Source organism: Heptranchias perlo, chromosome 3 (assembly GCF_035084215.1).
Source record: "Heptranchias perlo isolate sHepPer1 chromosome 3, sHepPer1.hap1, whole genome shotgun sequence".
Lineage (NCBI taxonomy): Eukaryota > Metazoa > Chordata > Chondrichthyes > Hexanchiformes > Hexanchidae > Heptranchias > Heptranchias perlo.
In genome coordinates, this window is record NC_090327.1 from 42,397,037 (window position 1) to 42,419,235 (window position 22,199).

At 43.1% G+C, this 22,199-nt stretch overlaps 1 protein-coding gene across 1 annotated transcript in view; it reads right to left on the reverse strand.

Moving 5' to 3' along the window:
- Positions 1–22,199, reverse strand: part of rnf41l (ring finger protein 41, like) — a 61,493-nt gene that overhangs the window by 8,281 nt on the left and 31,013 nt on the right. The window contains exons 3-7 of the mRNA XM_067979292.1: positions 20,701–20,926; positions 14,213–14,352; positions 9,091–9,253; positions 3,607–3,727; positions 151–396 (exon numbers count right to left, since the gene is read on the reverse strand). Coding sequence (XP_067835393.1) covers positions 157–396; positions 3,607–3,727; positions 9,091–9,253; positions 14,213–14,352; positions 20,701–20,906 — 870 coding nt within the window. The 5' untranslated portion in view covers positions 20,907–20,926 and the 3' untranslated portion in view covers positions 151–156. The remainder of the gene's footprint in view (positions 1–150; positions 397–3,606; positions 3,728–9,090; positions 9,254–14,212; positions 14,353–20,700; positions 20,927–22,199) is intronic.

The window sequence follows — 22,199 nt, forward strand, 5'->3', positions numbered from 1 at the left end:
ACTGCCAGATTGTTGTAGACACCTAACTGGTTCACTAATTTCCTTCATTGAGGGAACACACAACCACTACATGATTCCAGTCCAACACTAATTGGAACCATTTTTTGAAATTAAAACTTATATTTCTGAGGGAGCTATTCTGTAACTTACCATTTCTCAAATAACAGTGACCTCTTTAGGCTTTTTTTTGATGCTTTCCAGTCGGTTGAGAGGTCTGGCACTGGTGTTTCTTTTGCTACTTCCCTCTCCGGTGGTAACCCTGGTATCTTTATGCAGGCTTTTCAACAACTCCATCAGTTCTCTTTTCTCAAGTTCTGCTTGTTCTAGTTCCTGACGGTGCAGTCTTTCTTCTGCCGTGAGCGTCCGCACATCTGACATCACACGTGACATCTGACTCTGAAAGTACAAATTATGTCCCAAAATTTAACACCATAAGTGGGATGTATAACAGCTATGAATACAACTTTACACAAATGTGAATATACAGTATTAAAATAATCACTGCTGCTCACCCCATCTCTGCTGCCATCTGCCACTTTACGCTTCATTCCTGGCCCCTTCCTACTCCCTTTATGCCTGTTCCCTGACCTTTTCCTACCCAATCCTCTGTTCTGAGGCTCCATTCCTACTTCTTCCTCCTCCTGACCATGCTTCTGTATTCCCATCCTTTACCTGCTCTACTCTCTGTCATTTCCTACCTCACTTGTCTTGCACTATCCTCTATATGAAACCTATTCCTGTTCCAAGAATGGAATTCAAGTGATTCATTTAATAATTTGAATGTGTTCCTCACTCATTGCAATCTAGCAAACTAATTTTATATAGCCCCCCAAAATCTGCAGCTATCCACCAGAATAGCTGGAAACTAGTCCAGGACCTGACTGTGCTAGGACCTGGCATTTCCCAAAAGTTTCCTCTATTGCCTGTTGGGGGAAGAGTCTCTGCCATGACCATCATCATAATGGGAGAGGAGGATGGGGCCAAGAAATGCATACATTGGGAGTGTCCTCTGGACCTGCACTGGGACCTGGTAAATGGTCGGTGGGATCACACCTAGTCAGACCAAGTGTCTTTCTGACCACCACGGGTTATGGGGCCCATCTGGGCTCCACACCAGAATTTTATTTTATTCATTCTCCGGATATGGGCGTCGCTGGCACAGTCAGCATTTATTGCCCAACACTAGTTGCCCTGCGCCATCTTCTTGAACCCCTGGTAGCGGTTTGATATAACAGAGTGGTTTGCTAGGCCACTTCAGGGGGTAGTTAAGATTCAACCACATTGGTGTGAGAATGGAGTCACATATAGGCCAGGCTGGGTATGGATGGCAGGTTTCCTTCCCTAAAGGACATTAGTGAACCAGTTGGGTTTTTAAGTCAATTTGACAGCTGCATGGTCACTTTTACTGATACCAGCATTTTATTTCCAGATTTTTTAAACTGAATTCAAATTCGCAAACTGCTATGGTGGGATTTGAACTCACATTCTCTGGATTATTAGTTCAGGTCTCTGGATTATTAGTCCAGTAACATAACCATTACACTACTGTACCTCCTAATTATAGCCAGGACCTTGGAAGATTTGGGAATAACATTTTTTCTTTACTTTTTCAAGCAGCCCTCTTATAAAGGGGACCATGGCAGCACCTATAACTTGTTTGGGGGAGGGGGGGGTGCGGCTGGGGCTGTTATATTTTATGGAATCTTTGGCAGGCCAGTGCCCTAGATGCACCCCTAGTAGCACAGGTGCCCACCACTGGCAGTTGAATTAGGGAACCTCCCCTCGAAAATGTGCCACGGTCAGTGACATAGGTTTCCGGCAAATGCGATCCGGCTGTAATTGCCATTATAGACCTGCAGACTATTGGGGCTACAATGATTTGGTAAATCAATGCAATCCGATGAATTATGATGTGTGCCTAAATGAATCCTGTTGAACAAAACGTTCTGCTGAGTTGGCATCTAGGAGTGGGAGGAGATCCAGCCGGAATCAGGAGGAAAAGTAAAGTGGCTAGCACATAGCTCCACAGCACCATCTAACTTCGGGAGGACTGAAAAGTAAGTATACAAACATTACAACAGGGTGTGCCAGAAGTAGAGAGATAAACAATTCTGATGCAGGATATAACTGTGACACAATCAGGAAGACTCAAAACTCTTAATATATTTCTAGCAGATCATCCATGACATTGCTTACTGTAAATCTATGAATGTAAATGGGTTTGACATCAGCTTTATTTAAATGATGCATTATACATAAACATCCATACAAGCTTGAAAATCATTTACAAATATATCCACATATTTTAAAAACAGACCCCATTGAAAAAGCAGGTGCATCATGCCCCTCAGCTTTCTCACCATTTAAGCAAACCACCATATCCACCAATGACATCAGTTAAATGTCCCTGAAACACTCAAATGCAGGTCCATCAGGGGCATTAACAAAAGAAGACACATGACAAAAACCACTGAACACGAGTATAATAGGGAGTAGGAGACCGTGAGCTGTGAAACATAGGTAATGTGCAAGCAATTACAAAAGTGCATCGCTGATTTGACAAAACTGGGAAAAAATAACAGATTAGAATGAAAAATGGGAGCATGGAAGCGGGCAGCATAGGCAGGTGGGATTGGAGAGTGCAAAGACAAGGAACGGTGGGACAGAGCAGCGGGGAAGGTTGGGAGAGGGTGTAAAGAGAAGCAGATTGGTCTGGAAAGGCAGTGCAGAGTAGGTAAGAAGGCCAGCAAGTCAGAGGGTAACAGGACAGGGATGGGGGCTGGAGGAAAAGGATTAAGAATATGAAATAAATAAAATGAAAAAAATATAGTTTAAAATTAAACACTAACCTGGAGAATAGGCAAAATGGAGTGAAAAGAAAATAGTGGCACACCTGAGCGACTCACACTATAGCACCACCAATGCTAGGAGTCTTACAAATACAGCAGAAAGATAGGGTTTTCATATTATAATAAAGTGTGGACATACACTGAATAGCATTTCCCCCATTATTAATATTTACACAGGTAGTTTCCATTATAAATGTTGACCTGAAAAGTGTCGCTCAAAAATCATGACGACAGGAAGAGTGTTTTATGGACAGGAAGTATATACCATATGCAAGACTTCATGGGGCTGAATTCCATCAACCATTCCACTGAACTCCCACCAACTCCAGGAGGACTCCGGCTGAATGGCTCTGAAGGCCGCAACCCGGATACACCGAGTTCTGATTTTTGTTGGAAAATCCTAGTTGGCCAGTGATACAGAGGGAGTCGGGGCTCCCTATATAGGGAATTCCTGCTTCTCCAGCCCATAAGGGAACCAGATGTAAGAGAGGAGGCTAACACTCTCAGTGAGATGACATACACTTGCCTCCAGAAGAGCAGAACTGGGCCCACCGAGAGAAACAGCCTGAACCCCTAAATAGGGAGAGGGCCTGGGCCCCCCACCCACCGATAACGGCTCAGCACTGCAGTTTAGTCAGATGCCCACCAATTAACCCCATTACTGCCAGAATTGTAGCCCGTGCATTTTAAGGGCCTATATATCACACATACATACCCGGTTTCATAGAATAATGACCATAAATAAATTTCTACAAACCTTAAGCTCCTCAATTTCATTTTGCAGAAGACTTTCTTTCTGTACCATGTGCCTTCTTTGAGAATCTAAACGGGACTCCATTTCATGCCTTACTTCTTCGACTTTACAAATCATCTCAGACCTTATTTAAAACAAAACAAATCTATGGATAGTACATGATGTTAGATTTATTGTTTATTTTGCCCAATTTTCTCCCTTCTTTCATACTTCTTTCTAAAAAGTATTGACTCATTCAGGGCCATCACAGCAGAGCCCGAACATGTCCCCACCCCAGGTATACATACATATACACTTCCAGTGGAGTCCCTTCCATCCTTAATACAGGATGCCAATTGCAGCTCTCCTTTGCCTGCACCAGCTTAGCAAAAACCTTGAATTTTCCTGGTCTGTAAAGCAGAATTCATCATCACCTATATATGATTAAAATTGGTATATCCTGTCCCTATCAACATTTACTTTGGAGATTTCCACGTTTTGCCAAAATTTACGGCAGTCTTCCTGTTGGCGACTTACGTCGATATTTGCTGACAATTTCATTAGTATACTCCAGAATGTAAAAATCAAGTAAAAGTGGAAATCAGCATAAATAATTGATGCCGAAGGAAAGCGCTGAACTTATGCCATATTCTTTCTTTGAGTCCCTCTTTATGCATGAAAATTAAACTTTGTAGCTACAAACCATAATTTATGCACATTAAGCACAGTGGGGGAGAAATTGGACCTTGTTGAACTCATTCTTCAGGCGTGAGACGGGGGCAAAAAGGTCCAATTTCATGGGGCTATATCCCACGCCCCAATGCACCAGAAACACGTCTGACGCCATTTTGGCTCGGGCGATATTCAGGCAACCCTGGCGCCACCGTAAACAGGTGTTAGGCCCCTTGCATATGCTAATGAGGGGCCTAACGCCCATTTAAGGACCCCTCTTAGAAATCAGTGGAGATGCTCTGCTCAGATTTTCCTGTTCTAGCTGCAGCCTAACCAGCGATACTTAAACAGAGCGCTGGCGGCCACCAACAAAAAGGTACGTTTCTTCTTTTTAATTTACCTTCATGTGGATCTAGGAGGAGCACTAGCTTCACAACACTCCTGAGGGCTGCAGCTGACCTACCTTCCCTCCTCCCCTCACATGACCTACCTGGGCCCACTGCTGATGTTGCAGCCAGACCAAATTGGTTGGCATCCACCTGGCGAGCTGCCTCTAGATACTTGTATTATGATGATCAGGCACGAATTTCAGTCGAGCCATGGACCTCTAGCTTCTGGCACATGCATGCTTATTTTGAGCCCAAAACAGGCCTAACCCAATTTCTAGCTCTAAGTTTAAGTAGGTACAATTGTGCAAGTTTTTTTCATTTTTAATGCAAATTATTCCAATTCCATAAAGATACATTCAAAGAAACAGAAAATACATTGCATGTCTCAGTGAGAAGAAATATTTTTAAAATTGCTTTTAATAAAGCCATAAAACATCAGAAATATGACTGCGAATCCCGCTGATAACACTCCTGTGAAGCACCTTGGGACGTTTTACTATGTTAAAGGCACCATATAAATGCATGTTGTTGTTGTTGCATAGAAGTCATGGCCTGGACGGAACCTGGCTGACGGGTGATGAAGCCTGCCCGCCTGGCTATATCTTCCATCGCTTCCCAGACTGCCATGGCGGCATGGCCTTTATCACCAAATCACACCTTGGTCTGTCCCCTTACTCCTCTGGCACCTTCTCCTCCTTTGAGAATCTCACCTTGTTCCACCCCTCTCGCCTCTCCTTTAAAATCCTCGTTCTCTACCGCCCACCCAAGTATCAGGCCAAGTTTCTCACCGAGATATCTTCACTGCTTACCTCCCTCAGCCTCTGCGCCGAGTGACTTCTCATCCTCGGCAATTTCAACCTCCATCTCATCTCATCATGCCCCCTCTCCTCCGAGTTCACTGCCCTCCATATAAACTCCCCTACCCATATTCAAGGCCACCCCCTCGACCTTGCCATCTCTACTCCCATCTTATCAATCATGGATAAGGCCAACTCTGATCACTTCCTTGTATCCCTCTCTACCCACATCCCCATCCCCATCCCCATCCCCCTCCCAACCCCACTTCATTCTGCATCCATCCCTGGAAAAAGCTCTTCCCCCAAGTCACTTACAACTGCACTTTCAAATTCTCAATTGTCTAGCCTTTGGCCCTCCATTCACCACAACATTTCTGCAGCTGTTCAATCACACCCTCTTCTCCACCTCTGAAGCCCTTGTCCCCATTAAAACAGTTTACTCTCTCTCACCCAGGTCGTTCCCCGGTACAGCCTTCATCTCCGTTCCCTAAATCAAAGGGACGCAGACTTGAACTTTTATGGCAGACAACTGGTTTAGCCGTTCATGGCCTGATCTGGCTGGACCACGTAAAGCACTATCGAGTCCTGCTCTCCTCTGCCAAAACTGCTCACTATTCCAGGATCATCCTGGAATGCAAAAACATCCGGCTTCTCTTCACTAGAAACAGTCTTCTTAAACCCCTCTCCCCTGCCTCCTCCACTCTCACCCCCAACAAGTGCGAGGAACTCATGGACTTCTTTGTCACTAAAATTGAGACCATCTGTTCAGCTGCCTCTGCCACATCCCCCCCCTTCCCCTAGCCCACCAACCCAAACCTCCCCTAAAGTTCCCCCCTGCCCTAGCCCTGAACTTGCATCTTTTTCTAGTTTTTCCTCCTAGCTCCGCTCATGCCCTTTCTGACCTCACCTTGACCATGAGACCCACCACCTCCTGCTCCCTCGACCCTATTCCCACCAAACTGCTAACCACCCAGCTTCCCTTCCTGGCCCCCATGTTAGCTGATATTGTTAACGGTTCCCTCTCCTCAGGTAGTGCCCCCTCCTCTTCAAATCTGGTGTCATCACTCCCTCCTCAAAAAAAACATCTTTGACCCATGTCCTTGCCCAATCTCCAACCTCTCTTTCCTCTCAAGTCCTTGAACATGTTATCACCTCGCAAATCCGTGCCAATCTTTCCCGCAACTCCATGTTTGAATCCCTCCCATCAGTTTTCCGCCCTGGCACAGTACTGAAACGGCCCTTATCAAAGTCACAAATGACATCCTATGTGACTGTGACCGTGGTAAATTATTTCTCCTCATCCTCCTTAACCTCTCTGCAGCCTTTGACACGGTTGACCACACCATCCTCCTCCAATGCCTCTCTTCCGTCCTCCAGCTGGGTGGGACTGTGCTCACCTGGTTCCATTCCATCTATCCAGTTGTAGCCAGAGAATCACCTGCATTGGCTTCTCTTCCTGCTCCCGCAGCCTTACCTCTAGAGTACTCCAAGGATCTAACCTTGGCCCACTTCTATTTCTCATCTACATGCTGTCCCTCGAAAACACAACACAGGTTCCACATGCACACTAATGACACCCAGCTCTACCTTACCACCACCTCTCTCGACCCCGCCACGGTTTCTCATTTGTCACACTGCTTGTCCGACATCTAGTACTGGATGAGCAAAAATGTCCTCCAACTAAATATTGGGAAGACTGAAGCCATTGTCTTTGGTCCCTGCCACAAACTCCTTTCCTTAGCCACCGACTGCATCCCTCTCCCTGGTCACAGAGACTGAACCAGACCGTTTGCAACCTTGGCATCCTATTTGACCTGAAGATGAGCTTCCAACCACATATCCGCTCCATCACCAAGACCGCCTACTTCCACCTCTGTAACATCACGTTTCCGCCCCGCCTCAGCTCATCTGCTGCTGAAACCCTCATCTGTGCTTTTGTTACCTGTAGACTTGACTATTCCAATACTCTCCTGGTTGGCCTCCCATCTTCCACCCTCCATAAACTTGAGCTCATCCAAAACTCTACTGCCCGTTTCCTAACTCTCATCATGTCCCGTTCACCCATCACCTGTGTTCACAGATCTACATTGGCTCCCGGTCTAGGAACGCCTCGATTTTAAAATTCTCATCCGTGTTTTCAAATCCCTCCATGGCTCGCCCCTCCCTATCTCTGCAACCTCCTCCAGCCCTGCAACCCTCCGAGATCTCTACGCATCCCCAATTTTAATCGCGCCACCATTGGTGGCTGTGCCTTCAGCTGCCTAGGTCCTAGGCTCTGGAATTCCCTCCCAAACCCCTTCGCCCCTCTACCTCTTTCTCCTCCTTTAAGACACTTCTTAAAACTTACCTCTTTGACCAAGCTTTCTGTCCTAATATCTCCTTATGTGGCTCGGTGTCAAATTTTGTTTGATAATCGCTCCTATGAAGCGCCTTGGGACGTTTTACTATGTTAAAGGCGCTATATAAAATCAAAGTTGTTGTTGTGCCTAAAATTTTAATTGTAAGTTTACAGCTTATTCAGAATTGGCGTAAATTTGCTTGAGTTGCTTTGGGAGCAGAGCCATGTTAATGAGCGGCAGAGGTATCACGGAACTTGCATAAAAGACTGAAGAAATTCAGGTGTAGTGTAAAAGTGGGCGTAAGTGACTTAAGCAGGAAATTCCTCGATCTTTTGTGCCGAAAATCGGCATCATGCTATACTTACGCCATTGTTTCAGAGCAAGTTTTCAGAAAAGTCTGGGCCATAGTAAGTTTCAGGCAGAAGACGACCTTTGGTCCATCTAGCCCACCTATTCACAGTATTCCCTTGGTGCATTTCTAATAACCCCAAATCCTATTTGTTGACAAGAACCTAGTTCTTGTCCTTTCTAGTTCTTTCTTGAAACCTATTAAGGTTTCTTGTTGCACTGAAGCTTGCGGCACTCCACTGGTAACTGGCTGCCAACCAGCTACCTGCCCATGCACTACTACTTGTTGTCAACCAACCAACCATTTGCCAATCCATTTTAATACATTCCTATCTATGCCAACGGTTTGTACCTTATGTAGTAGCCTTATCTGATAGCCTATTCTCATATTCTCTTTTAACCCTTCCAATCACTCTTTTTAGTTCCCTACTACACTTTCTATATTCCTCAGGATTTTCCTTAATATTGTTAATCCTGGTTTTATCATATCTCTCTCAATTTTGTTTAATTTTATTCTCTTTATTGATCTTTTTGCCTTATGTGAATATATTTATTTTGTACTGCATCCATCTCATATTTGAAGATTGCCCACTGTTGGTCCACTGTCCTGTATGTTAACTTTCTACCCAGTTACCTTGGGCCATAACACCTGCTTACGTCACTGAACTGTGCCTTTTTCTAATTCAACATCTTTGACATACTACTTTATTTTCATGTGGAACTATATTGCGGTTGCTATTTCCCAAATGTTCTCCTCTCCCATTTCTCATCAGTTACTTGCTCCACTTCAATACTTCTTTCCTGTTGGGCTGGAAAAATAATGATCTAGGAAGCTGTCTTGGATGCATTCCATCTTTTTCTACTACTTATTATGTTAAACCAATCTATAATTTTAATGATTAAATTAGTAATTGATCTATTTCCACAGCTTGAGGTCAGGTTCTGAAGTGGCCCACTACATACCTGAGCAGTTCCAGTTCTGTCCTCAATTCTGCTATACAGTTGTGCTGTGCATCATCTGCACTAAGTATAGCATAGCCACATCCATTTGAGCATTCACGACTTCGATATTCACACACCGCCATGTGAGATTCCAGGTTGCGTCGCTCTACCTGAACAGTACAACCTTTGGAGAAAATTGTATAAATATACTAAAAAAAAACTTTCTAGAAAGTAATTAAATTTAAATTACAAAACACCAACACAGCAATGCAACATGCAAACAGTACAAGGAGGAGGTGGTTTTCTGGACTATAGTATGACAGTTCTTAACTGAAACTGGGTTCAAATTTCATTTTCCAGTCAAAGAACTTAACACCAATATCATGACTTTCCAATTCGATAGGTCTACTTACCTTGAAGACATAGCAATAAGGCAAGCATTATGCAATTAAATATGATCATTTTGAAGAGAGTTGCTGGTGTGATCAACCTATCGCCAATTCTGAAACTGAGGAAAACGTCTGCTCAGAGAAGTGCACTATTTTACATCTCTGTACTTTGGTTGGGGAACATGACCTCCACTGATTCACAAGATATCATGACACACAACTACATTCACGCATTTCCTTGAGCTGGCTTTTGGCCTCTGCTTCAGAATCCATTGATCATGCTAATATAAGCATGCATTGTGGAGCTGGTGATTTTATTTCAGAATCATAGAAGTTTTCAGCACAGGAGAAGGCATTCAGCCCACTGCGTTTTTGCTCCCTCTTTGATAGAGATATCCACCTAGTCTCATTCCCATTGGAGCTGCTTTCACTACCTTTTTGTCTTTTTAATGTACATTCACTCTTTCTTCACCCCCCCCCCCCCCAGGCAATTCTATTTCAAAATAAAATGTCATTATGTTTACAGTTAGGTTTGGTTTAGGGAGAAAGCTCCAGCAGGTAGAACGGAGGCACCTTAAGGCTCTATCACCAGTGGTGGGGTGAAAGAAGGCAAGGATGCACAGAAGGTCAGAATTGTAAGATTGAAGGGTGCGGGAGAAGACATAAGGCTGTAATAAGCTGCAAAGGTTGGGTGGGGTGTGGTTGGCAAGGAGGAAGTTGGAGAACAGAAAATCTGGTGACAGCAAGTGTGGGAAGAGAAGCCATTGCTGAAGATGCGCTGGCTGTGTTCAGTTAGATGGAAACGGAACCATTACAAAGGCAGTCCCAAAAAGCTGAACAAGAGGAAAAAGGTGATCGGGGAGGATGGCATGTTCCATAGTATCAAATGCTGCAGAAGGCCAAGGAGAGATAAAGCGCCATGGTCAGTCACACAGGATGCCATTTATGACTTTGGCCATGTCCGTCTTGGTGCTGTGTGAGAACGGCACAAGTCCAACTACATGGATTCAAATGGGGAGTTTTGAGTTAGATGATCATGAAACTGGGTGGCAATGAGAATCTTAGAGAAAAGAAAGATTAGAGATGGGGTGGTAGTTGGAGAGGGCAGATGGGTCAAGAGTGGTTCTTTCGAGGAGGGTGGGTGATGTCAGTGGTTTTAAAAGGGAGAGGGAATGATGTCTGTGGAAATGGAACCATTAACAATGTCAGCTAGCATGGGCGCAAGGAGGGGAGTTGAGGTGAGAAGAGAAGCAATCAAGGAGTATAAAATATAGTGAAACATGTCGATCATATGTTGAAAACAGACATTCAATAAGAGATTATCTGAATGTCATTATGCTGAATAGAAATGAACACAAAGAAAAATTAAATATTGTGATATAGTAAAGCTGAAATAATATTTGCATTTATATAGCACATTTCACAATTAAATGGCTGTGTTTTATACAATAAATTTTGTTTTTTTTAAAGTGTTGTTATATAGGCAAACGTGATAGCCCTCCTGCATCAATAACATTCGATAAAGAACAATCTGATGAATGACCAGTCAATCTGTTTGTAGCTGTTATTTGGTTGAGAGAGGAATGTTAGACACTGGGAGATTTTTCTGCTCTTGCTTGATTAGTGATATTGGATCATTAATGTCCAGCAGACCCAAAGGGACAAGCAGACTGGATACTGACTCAACATCCCATCCAAAGAATGACACTTTCTGCATTGGAGTGTCAGCCGACTGTGTTCAAGCCATGGTGTGGGGCTTGATTCCACAATCATCTGAACCAGAGGTAATTTTGCTACCAACTTAGCCAACCTAACACAAAAATCATCCAAATCACTGCACTGAAAATGCACAATAACAATTTTGACAAAACCACTTTTATTGTGAAATCAAAGGTTAAATATTGCACTGCAACAACTGTTAGTGTTAAATACATACCACATCCGTAACACATGTAAATTCCACCTAAAGAAAATTGGCAAAGGGATACTTAAAACACTTGGGCTAAAAAAAATGGAAAGTATGACCTTACTCTAGTTGTAGAAATTTTTTGAATCCTACACAACACACAGGATGAGACCATGTCCATTATATTCTCATTGTTATTACATACTGGAGAATATTACAGCTCATCCAAGACAACTAAAGAGAGGCATAGGAAGAGGATAGAGTGGCTGACCGTATCAAAGACTGCAGTGGTCGAGGAGGATGATAAGGCATAATGCACTATGGTTAGTGAATGTCATTTGTGACTTTGGTTAGGGCCATTTTGGTGCTGGGGGAGGGGCGGAAACCTGATTGTAGAGATTCAAACAGGGAGTTGCAAGAGAGATGGGAGATGACAACACATTCAAGGACTTAAGAGGAAAGAGAAAGGGAAATGGAGATAAGCTGGTTGTTTCTTAGGACAGAGGGGTTGGCAATGCATTTTTTGTTAAGGAGGTGATGATGTTGATTCTCAAAGCCAGGAGGACAGTATCTGAAGACAAGGAACCATTTATAATATCAGCTAGCATGATAGCCAGGAAGGGAAGGTGGTCAGCAGTTTAGTGAGAATAGGATCAAAGGAGCAGGAAGTGGGTCCCATGAAAAGGATGAGCTCAGAGGGCATGTGGCAAGACGGGAGGGAAACGGGGATTCAGGGCTAGGATGGAAGGAAGGTGTTTTGCTTGATGGGCAACAGGAAGGGAGGGAAGCAGCAGCAGCAGCTGATAGCCTCTAGGTCTCTATCCTGGTGACAAGGTCGTCCATTGGCTCCTTGCACTTGTTGTTAGAGGGGAGGAGGAGGATGCAGGAGAGAAGGGGTTAAGGAGATGTTTGGTAGTAGAGCAAAGAAACCAGGGATTATCTTTGCTCTCTAGGATGATCCTAGAGTAACGAGAGGTTTTGCTAGAGGACAGTGAGTCCTGGTAGGGCTTGATGTAGTTCGGCCAAACCTGATGATGGATGGCTAAGCCACTTGTGCCAGATATGCTCAAGTTTGTGCCCCTTGAACTTGAGGGACCAAAGGTGGGGGCTATTCCAGACAGAATAACTGGGATGGGAGACAATTAATATTTTTCTGGCGATAGGGGCATCAAAGACAGAGGTGAGGGAGTGACTGCACAATAGCTCTGCAGCCATTTATTTGCTCAAACAGTGGGCCTGAGGATAGAATTGTAAGTGCAGAACTAGGGAAGACAAGTATATAAAACTAATAAGCGTCAAGTAGACTAGAGATGCGACTGCTTTCTTTCCTTTATAGTTTTGGATATGTGGATAGACTCCCAGCAAAAGTAATTAACTCTTAAAATAGAGCTAGATAAATATCTGGTTAGAAATATGGCTAAAGATTATAAAGAGATGAGTATTATGAGTTACTGGACCATCGAAATGTCATGCCATGGAAAGCAACTGGGCAAAGTTGACAAATTCAGGTTTCTAAGTTAGTGACCTATCACTGAATTAACTTTGTGGGGAAGAGAGAAGGTTTGCAGGACCGTGCGCAGGAAGGCGGGAGGACGATGGATGGAAAAGAAACCTAGAATTTATCTATATTTAATCAATTCTGCTTCCACCATTGTTTCTGGTAGGGCATTCCATACCCTAAAAACCCTATATGTAAAAATAATGAGATGAATCACTAGTTAATCTGTTTCTTAGTTGGCCGGGACACTGGGAGAACGCCCTACTCTTCTTCGAATAATGCCATGGGATCTTTTACATACAAACAGTCAGATGGGTCCTCAGTTTACTGTCTCAGCTAAAAATTGGTATTACTCCCTAAGTACTGCACTGAAGTGTCAGAATAGATAAAGTCCATGACAGGCAAAAATTAGATAGTCCACAGAAGGAGTGGCAAAATATGCACGGTCTGTAGAAGGAAAGTGACTAGCAAGGTTAAATGGTCATTTCTCATCCACTCTTTTCAGTTAGAATGCACTGCTGTTAATTATCTCTTTTTCCATAGCATGGTTCTGAAAACAGCTTGGAAGACATGGATATTCAGGTGCTCATTGAATTCTTTCCTAACATATTAGATAAAAACATGCTTTCTGGGTACAGGTTAATTAAAATTTCCATTACTAACGATCTTTAAAACAGAATCGGGTTAAGTCTACGTTTACCCACCAGGGGGCATGGTTCAGCAGCACTGAGTTACTATCAGTTACAATGACCGAGGAGCTGAAAATCAGAATGAAATCAACCTGAAGCACATGTAACATGGCTATTTGTTTGAAGGGAATGTAACCATCACTTTTCCCATGAATCTATAAATTGAACTTGGTATTTTTTCCTGATCTAATTCTGGACATTATAAGATTTATAATTTTAGGAAACAATAAAAATATAGTTTCAGGCAATAATGAAGACAAATTTGGCAGAGGATAGAGTTTATACAAAGATTTTTCTACATCACAAAAGTGAAAATAAAAAAGCAAATCTATCTCTGGCCATTTAGTATTTCTGTTCCCATGCAAATACAGACTGCTTTTTAAAACGCTTATGCTCTAGTAGACATTTTAAAATTGTTAATTAATTAATTAAAACTTCCTTCCAATGATTGTTCATGAAAACGAATGTCAATTCTGGTTTTAAGTCGCATTCAGAACCAACTTACACGACTTCTACTCTTCAAGGAGAAACAACTTTCAGCAGGTTTCAAACAGTTAATGCATCCTCTTCCTTGTCATAAGAAAAAGGAATCTAAAACAAGGATTGCAAATTGTTCAAACTAAATGCTGATACAAAATAATTTTTGTTGCTTTTCACTTACCAGCATTTAAGCAAGGAACTTGGCTGTATTCACACTCTCTTTCATGTCTGTCAATAGCTTCTAAAGAACAGATTGTTTCACAACCATGCTGTCTATTTTTGCACCAAATCTGAAGGCGATTCAAATCATTTCGCATATACCTGTCAGGAAAATATGAAATTTAAAGAATAGGTATTAACTGGGATACTCAGAGTGTAAAAGGCTTAGAGGGTACAAAATTCTTAACGTGCATCCAGGAGAGCTTTTTGAGCCAGCATGTAGAAAGTCCTACAAGAGAGGGGGCGGTACTGGACCTAATTCTAGGGAATGTGGCCGGCCAAGTGGAAGAAGTGCTAGTAGGTGAGCACTTTGGTGACAGTGACCATAATTCGGTGAGATTTAAGGTGGTCATGGAAAAGGACAGGGAGGGGCCGGAAATAAAGGTTCTAAATTGGGGGAAGGCCGATTTTAATAGGATAAGGCAGAATCTGGCCAAAATGGACTGGGATCAGCTGCTTGTAGGAAAATCCGCATCGGAGCAATGGGAGTCTTTCAGAAGGGAGATTGAGACCATACAATGGCAACATGTTCCCGTAAAGGTCAAGGGTGGTTCCAAGAACTCCAGGGAACCTTGGATGTCAGGGGATATACGAGAATGGATTAGGAAAAAAAGGAGGGCTTTTGGCAGATACAAAAGGCTAAAGACGGAGGAAGCCCAAGAGGAGTACAAAAAGTGCAGGGGGGTACTTAAAAATGACATTAGGAGATCAAGGAGGGGCCATGAAATAACACTGGCGAGCAAAATAAAGGAAAATCCTAAGATGTTTTATAAGTATATTAAGGGTAAGAGGATGACTAGGGAAAAAATAGGGCCCATTAGGGACAAAAATGGCAATCTGTGTGTGGAGCCGGCAGATGTAGGAGGAGTTCTAAATGAATTTTTTGCATCTGTTTTCACTATGGAGAAGGACGATGTAGACATTGAAATACGGCAGGGGGACTGTGATATAATCGAACATATTAACATCGAGCGGGAGGAGGTATTGGCGGTTTTAGCAGGCCTAAAAATGGGTAAATCCCCAGGCCCGGACGAAATGTATCCCAGGCTACTGTGTGAGGCAAAGGAGGAGATTGCGGGGGCTCTAACACATATATTCAGAACCTCTCTGGCCACAGGGGATGTGCCAGAGGACTGGAGAACCGCTAATGTAGTACCATTATTCAAGAAGGGGAGTAGGGAAAAACCGGGGAACTACAGGCCAGTGAGCCTAACATCAGTGGTAGGAAAATTATTGGAAAAAATTCTGAAGGACAAAATTAGTCTCCACTTGGAGAAGCAAGGATTAATCAGGGATAGTCAACATGGCTTTGTCAAGGGAAGATCATGTCTGACTAATTTGATTGAATTTTTTGAGGGGGTGACTAGGCGTGTGGATGAGGGTAACGCAGTGGATGTGGTATACATGGATTTCAGTAAGGCCTTCGATAAAGTCCCCCACAGGAGACTGGTCAAGAAGGTACGAGCCCATGGAATCCAGGGTGCCTTGGCACTTTGGATACAAAACTGGCTTAGTGGCAGAAGGCAGAGGGTGATGGTCGAAGGTTGTTTTTGTGACTGGAAGCCTGTGGCCAGTGGGGTACCACAGGGATCGGTGCTGGGTCCCTTGCTGTTTGTGGTCTACATTAATGACTTGGATATGAATGTAAAAGGTATGATCAGTAAGTTCACTGATGATACAAAAATTGGTAGGGTGGTAAATAGCGAGGAGGATAGCCTCAGTCTGCAGGACGATATAGATGGGTTGGTCAGATGGGCGGAACAGTGGCAAATGGAATTTAACCCGGAAAAGTGCGAGGTGATGCACTTTGGAGGGACTAACAAGGCAAGGGAATACACAATGAATGGGAGGACCCTGGGCAAGACAGAGGGTCAGAGGGATCTTGGTGTGCAAGTTCACAGATCCCTGAAGGCGGCGGAACAGGTAGATAAGGTGGTAAAGAAGGCATATGGGATACTTGCCTTTATTAGCCGAGGCATAGAATATAAGAGCAAGGAGGTTATGATGGAGCTGTATAAAACACTGGTTAGGCCACAGCTGGAGTACTGTGTGCAGTTCTGGTCGCCACACTACAGGAAGGATGTGATCGCTTTGGAGAGGGTGCAGAGGAGATTCACCAGGATGTTACCAGGGCTGGAGCGCTTCAGCTATGATGAGAGACTGGGAAGATTGGGTTTGTTTTCCTTGGAGCAGAGGAGGCTGAGGGGGGACATGATTGAGGTGTACAAAATTATGAGGGGCACAGATAGGATGGATACTAAGGAGCTTTTTCCCTTCGTTGAGGGTTCTATAACAAGGGGGCATAGATTCAAAGTAAAAGGCGGTGGGTTTAGAGGGGATTTGAGAAAGAACCTTTTCACCCAGAGGGTAGTTGGAGTCTGGAACTCACTGCCTGAGAGGGTTGTGGAGGCAGGAACCCTCAACATTCAAGAAGCATTTGGATGAGCACTTGAAATGCCATAGCATACAAGGCTACGGACCAAATGCTGGAATATGGGATTAGATTAGACAGGGCTTGATGGCCGGCGTGGACACGATGGGCCGAAGGGCCTCTATCCATGCTGTATAACTCTATGACTCTAGGTAAACTTCTTTATTCTTTTCCCATTTATGCTTACAGGCAATTTGCTTCAGCAAAACTATTTTTATTGGTGAAGACATAGCTAAAAAAGAATTTTAATTCATCATGAAACACCACATCAGTTGTTTCAGAACATATATTAAAAAAGCATATTTAAAAGTGATGTGATTTATTTCCTTCCTTCTTCCTAAAGTTTCAAAATTTCTACTATATTTTGTAATCCTTAACATTGCTTATGCATTAGATGGTGCAGTTAGTTGCAAATGAAAACAGGGACATAAAATTTAAACTTAAAATAACAGCTCTTCCATAACGTAGCTCACGGTGAGTTGGTGAACAATGCATATTTCCTCTGAAATGGTTTGAAAAGAAGTTTGTAAGACATCAGCTCAGAAACAGAATTCAAGTACTTTTTATTTGTTTGTTGCAAATAAACAGTGTCTTGCATACCTACTGCAGGTACATAAATAAATAACTGTTTCCACACATCAGTTATATAAATAAATCAGTCTGTGCATATCTCACTGGGGGAAAGCAAATTTTTACCTAGGATATCAATAGACACTCTATGGTATGATTTTTTTTTAATATAGTGAGGGCCAAGAAATGTATAAACTTAAGAAAAGGTTAGACAGGTTTGTATCTTTCTTTCTTTACTAAGTATCTTTTCAGGGAAGCATTCTAGGCCCAACAATCTTCAGCAGATTCATCAATGACCTTCCCTGCACCATGAGGTCAGAAGCAGAGCTGTACATTTGATAATTGCAGAGTGTTCATCACAGGTGGTCAGCTGTGGCTCAGTTGTTAGCATTCTCGCTTGAGTCTCACTCCAGAGACTTGGGGCTCAATGTTAGGGGGCAATTGCGGGGGCGAGGGGGGGCTCCGAAAATCGCGAAAATCCCGTTCGGGTTCGGAAGCCGGCTCCAATCCGCTGACTTGCGAGTTTCCCAGGGACCACCTATGTGCATAGGCGACCCGAAAACGGCAATATGACAGTTAAAGAGCCAAATGTACCTCATTGAGGTACTTAAGGCACTTTACCTGTGACAGATGAAGTAATTGTCATGATTTTTAAACTTACCTGGGCAGCTCGCCCACCGCTTGATTCACGCCTGGTGAATCCAGGCGTGAAGGGCCAGATCAGGGAAAAAGAAATCAAATAAATTACACAAAACATCATAGAAAGAAATTAAAACACAAAATGAATCTATCTTTTCACCCTGCTCTGATGTCCGATGTCTCCCTCTCAGATATCCCCCTCTTCATCCCCCCCTCTCCCACCCCCGGATCTTCCCCCCTCTGCTGTTAGGAAGGGAGTTCCAGGATTTTGACACAGCGACGATGAAGGAACGGCAATATATTTCCAAGTCGGGATGGTGTGTGACTTGGAGGGGAACGTGCAGGTGGTGTTGTTCCTGTGTGCCTGCTGCTCTTGTCCATCTAGGTGGTAGAGGTCGCGGCTTTGGGAGGTGCTGTCAAAGAAGCCTTGGCGAGTTGCTGCAGTGCATCCTGTGGATGGTACACACTGCAGCCACTGTGTGCCGGTGGTGAAGGGAGTGAATGTTTAGGGTGGTGGATGGGGTGCCAATCAAGCGGACTGCTTTGTCCTGGATGGTGTCGAACTTCTTGAGTGTTGTTGGAGCTGCACTCATCCAAGCAAGTGGAGAGTATTCCATCACACTCCTGACTTGTGCCTTGTAGAGGGTGGAAAGGCTTTGGGGAGTCAGGAGGTGAGTCACTCGCCGCAGAATACCCAGCCTCTGACCTGCTCTTGTAGCCACAGTATTTATGTGGCTGGTCCAGTTAAGTTTCTGGTCAATGGTGACCCCCAAGATGTTGATGGTGGGAGATTCGGCGATGGTAATACCGTTGAATGTCAAGGGGAGGTGGTTAGACTCTCTCTTGTTGGAGATGGTCATTGCTTGGCACTTGTCTGGCGCAAATGTTACTTGCCACTCATGAGCCCAAGCCTGGATGTTGTCCAGGTCTTGCTGCATGCGGGCTCGGACTGCTTCATTATTTGAGGGGTTGCGAATGGAACTGAACACTGTGCAATTATCAGCGAACATCCCCATTTCTGACCTTGTGATGGAGGGAAGGTCATTGATGAAGCAGCTGAAGATGGTTAGGCCTAGGACACTGCCCTGAGGAACTCCTGTAGCAAAGTCCTGGGGCTGAGATGATTGGCCTCCAACAACCACGACCTCCCGACTATCCAAAGCCTCTCCACCACCTACAAGGCACAGGTTAGGAGTGTGATGGAATATACTTCACTTGCTTGAGTCGGTGCAGCTACAGCAACACTCAAGAAGCTCAACACCATCCAGGACAAAGCAGTCCACTTGATCGGCACTTAATCGGCCAGCCTAAACATCCAGCCCTTCCACCACTGGCGTAACACGGCTGCAGCGTATACTACTACAAGATGCACTGCAGCAACTCACCAATGTTTGTCCGGCAGAGCGTCCAGAACCTGTGGCTTCTTCCACCTAGAAGGGCTAGGGGCAGCAGATGCATAGTTATGCAATTACCTCCAAGTTCCCCTCCAAGTCACACTCTGTCCTGACTAAGACAAATATCGCCGTTCCTTCGTTGTCACTGGGTCAAAATCCAGGAACTCCCTACCTAACTGCATTGTGGGAGCATCTTCATCACACAGACTGCAGCGGTTCAAAAAGGCCCACTGCCACCTTCTCATGGCAACTAGGGTGGGCAATAAATGCCGGCCTTGCCAGCGACATCCACATGCCGAGAATGTATTAAAAAAAAATCTTCTCAATAGTACTTTAGTGCTATTAAAATGACTGTTTGTTTAAAATTCCACACTTGGGGAACTTCCCTATAAATTAGAACAATGGCATAGCCCTTTCAAAATTTCTGCTGGTACACGAATCAATTTTTTGTTGGTTATTTTTTAGTTCTGAAATAAATTTAAATCCATAGAGATATAGCTGATTTAAACATTTAGAATATGTTACAAAATATAGACATTAAATACAAACTTAAGTGAAACATTTCATTTGTCACACATACAACATGCTGTATTTGTTAAATAAATAGATCCTTGAATGTAGTATCATAATATATAGTATAGTATCACTGTTTTTCTCAGCGAAGTTACCACAAAAAAATTGCATTTACCCTGTTTACTTTTACTGCTCCTACAAATGTTTTCCCTAACAGTTTGTCTTGCTGGTGCTTCTCCATTGCTGGACTGGGGGATACAAGGAACCAAGTTTGCTAACAGAACACCTAGGCATGCCAGTCTTGTTGTCAAAGAAATTCTGAAATGCATGCTGGGGAAAAAAGCTCTATTACCTTGTACAGTCTCTTCATTTGGCACAAACTCAGGAACTCAAGCCCTAGGCTTCTCAAAGAGAACAGGGGTCTCCAATGCAAAATGTTGCTCTATAGGTAAGATTTTCTTGTGAATTTTTTTATGCTTTTATTGTGTTACAAACCTTATTTCCAGTACAATGTTTCTCAGATAGCAGGAGTTCAAGATGATGATCGAAAGAATTTTCAAAAAATACTTGGAGCAATTTTATTCATTCAAGACACCAGTTGATGAAATGCCTGTCTTTCTTTTTCTTTTCTTTAAAAATGTAATTGCTAAGGTTATTTTTAAGTCACTGACTACAGACATTCTGACTTCTGTATTAAGGTATTTTCAGTTGGTGGGAGAGTTTCTCAGCACATCTTTTAATACAAGATTGTTGGAAGAAATTTGCATGTGAGCCAATCTGCTGCAAGAAATTTTCCCAGAATAAATTTGTCTATAATTAAGTGTGACTGAGAAATGTGTCTGACAGGAAATAAGCACATGTGCATTTTTAAAAAAAATATTAGACAGATATTTGGAAGATTACCTGAATAGTGGTCGAAGCATGGATATGTCCAGGGCTTGCCGATCTTCAGGACAATTATGGTTCTGCACGAGCCACCCGTGGATACATGATGTGCAGAAGGCATGTTCACATGGAGCCTGTAAAGGATTCTCCAACACATCTCGGCAGATGCAACACAATAGTCCTTCATTTACGTAGCCTACAAATCGCTCTATATCATAGCCCATTCTCTTACTGTACTCTGCACCTGTTTTTAAAGAGAAAGAAGGCTAATAAAATATTAAAGTTTAAAAATTGAATTACATGCAACAATATTATTTTTGTTTTAATACTGAATGCAACCTTTGCTTTTCTTCCTAATTAATTGATAAAAAAAATACAAGTTTGTCTTCTGTGACACCACAGAGATAATTGATGTGATGATACTGTGGTCTATTGAGCAAAGTGATTCTCTGAGCTATATAGACTAGGAAAGGTCCCTAATCTGTGCTGAATTTATTGATCTTATTCAGGATCAGCAGTGAGGGCACTAAAATTGGCCACAGTGCCCCCAGGTTAGAAAAGAAAAGAAAATCAGCTGGAGTTCCCATTTCAGATCTGTATACAGTGACCTCTGCTGGAAGTCTGCATGTGTAGATGCTGGGTAAGTACAGGATTGGGATCAATTGTGACGTCTTCTGCAGTCTGTTATCCTGCTGCTACTCACTGTTACGCTACAGACATGAATAATACCCACTTCGCACTGGGGGGGCATCTAATACCTGTTGAACTGTATTCCAGTGAGGAAGCCAATGCCTTCAGGAGCAGAGGGGAGAAAATTGGAGGTGGAAAAAAAAACGAGCACAGCGATTGTGTGTGAAATGTGCACACTCTCAACTTGCACCCTTAACCAACTATGTGCAGTTTTCAGAACAAAATTTACATGTAAGTTTAAAATTAATTTAACATTTTTTTTTTGTTAATTCCTTAGTATTCTCCTCATTTGGGAAGGTGGGATAGTTTCATCCACAAGCATCGTTAGTGACACTTCCTGATTGTTCATCAAGAGGTATATTTGATCAGCATGGAAAAAAACTCCAGCCCGGCCATTTTTCTCTTCTGGTTAAAAATAGCAAAATGTTGCCAGTCAAGATTGAAGTTTGAAAGAACATATGTACAAGTAAATCCACAGGAAAGTCCACCTTAATTTCCAAGGCACATGTTTTTCAATGCTCTAGAACTTATAGCTACCAGATTATGTTTTTTTTAAAAAAAAGACTCCTATTAGAACACCTCACATTTGATCTTCTGCTTCTTTTCCACCTAGCTTTAATACTGAATTACAAACAGATTCTTACATATGCAAAGAGAAAATCACAGAATTTTGGGCCCTTTGATTCTATTGGTCAGTTATTCACATGCAATCAGCAATTCCATTCCGTGCAAGTTATTTGCAGATCGAATGAAGTCTGGGGATGTCAAGGGTCTGGTGCAGCCTTGTGGACATTGATGGTAAGCTGTTAAAGTACTTTGATAAAGTG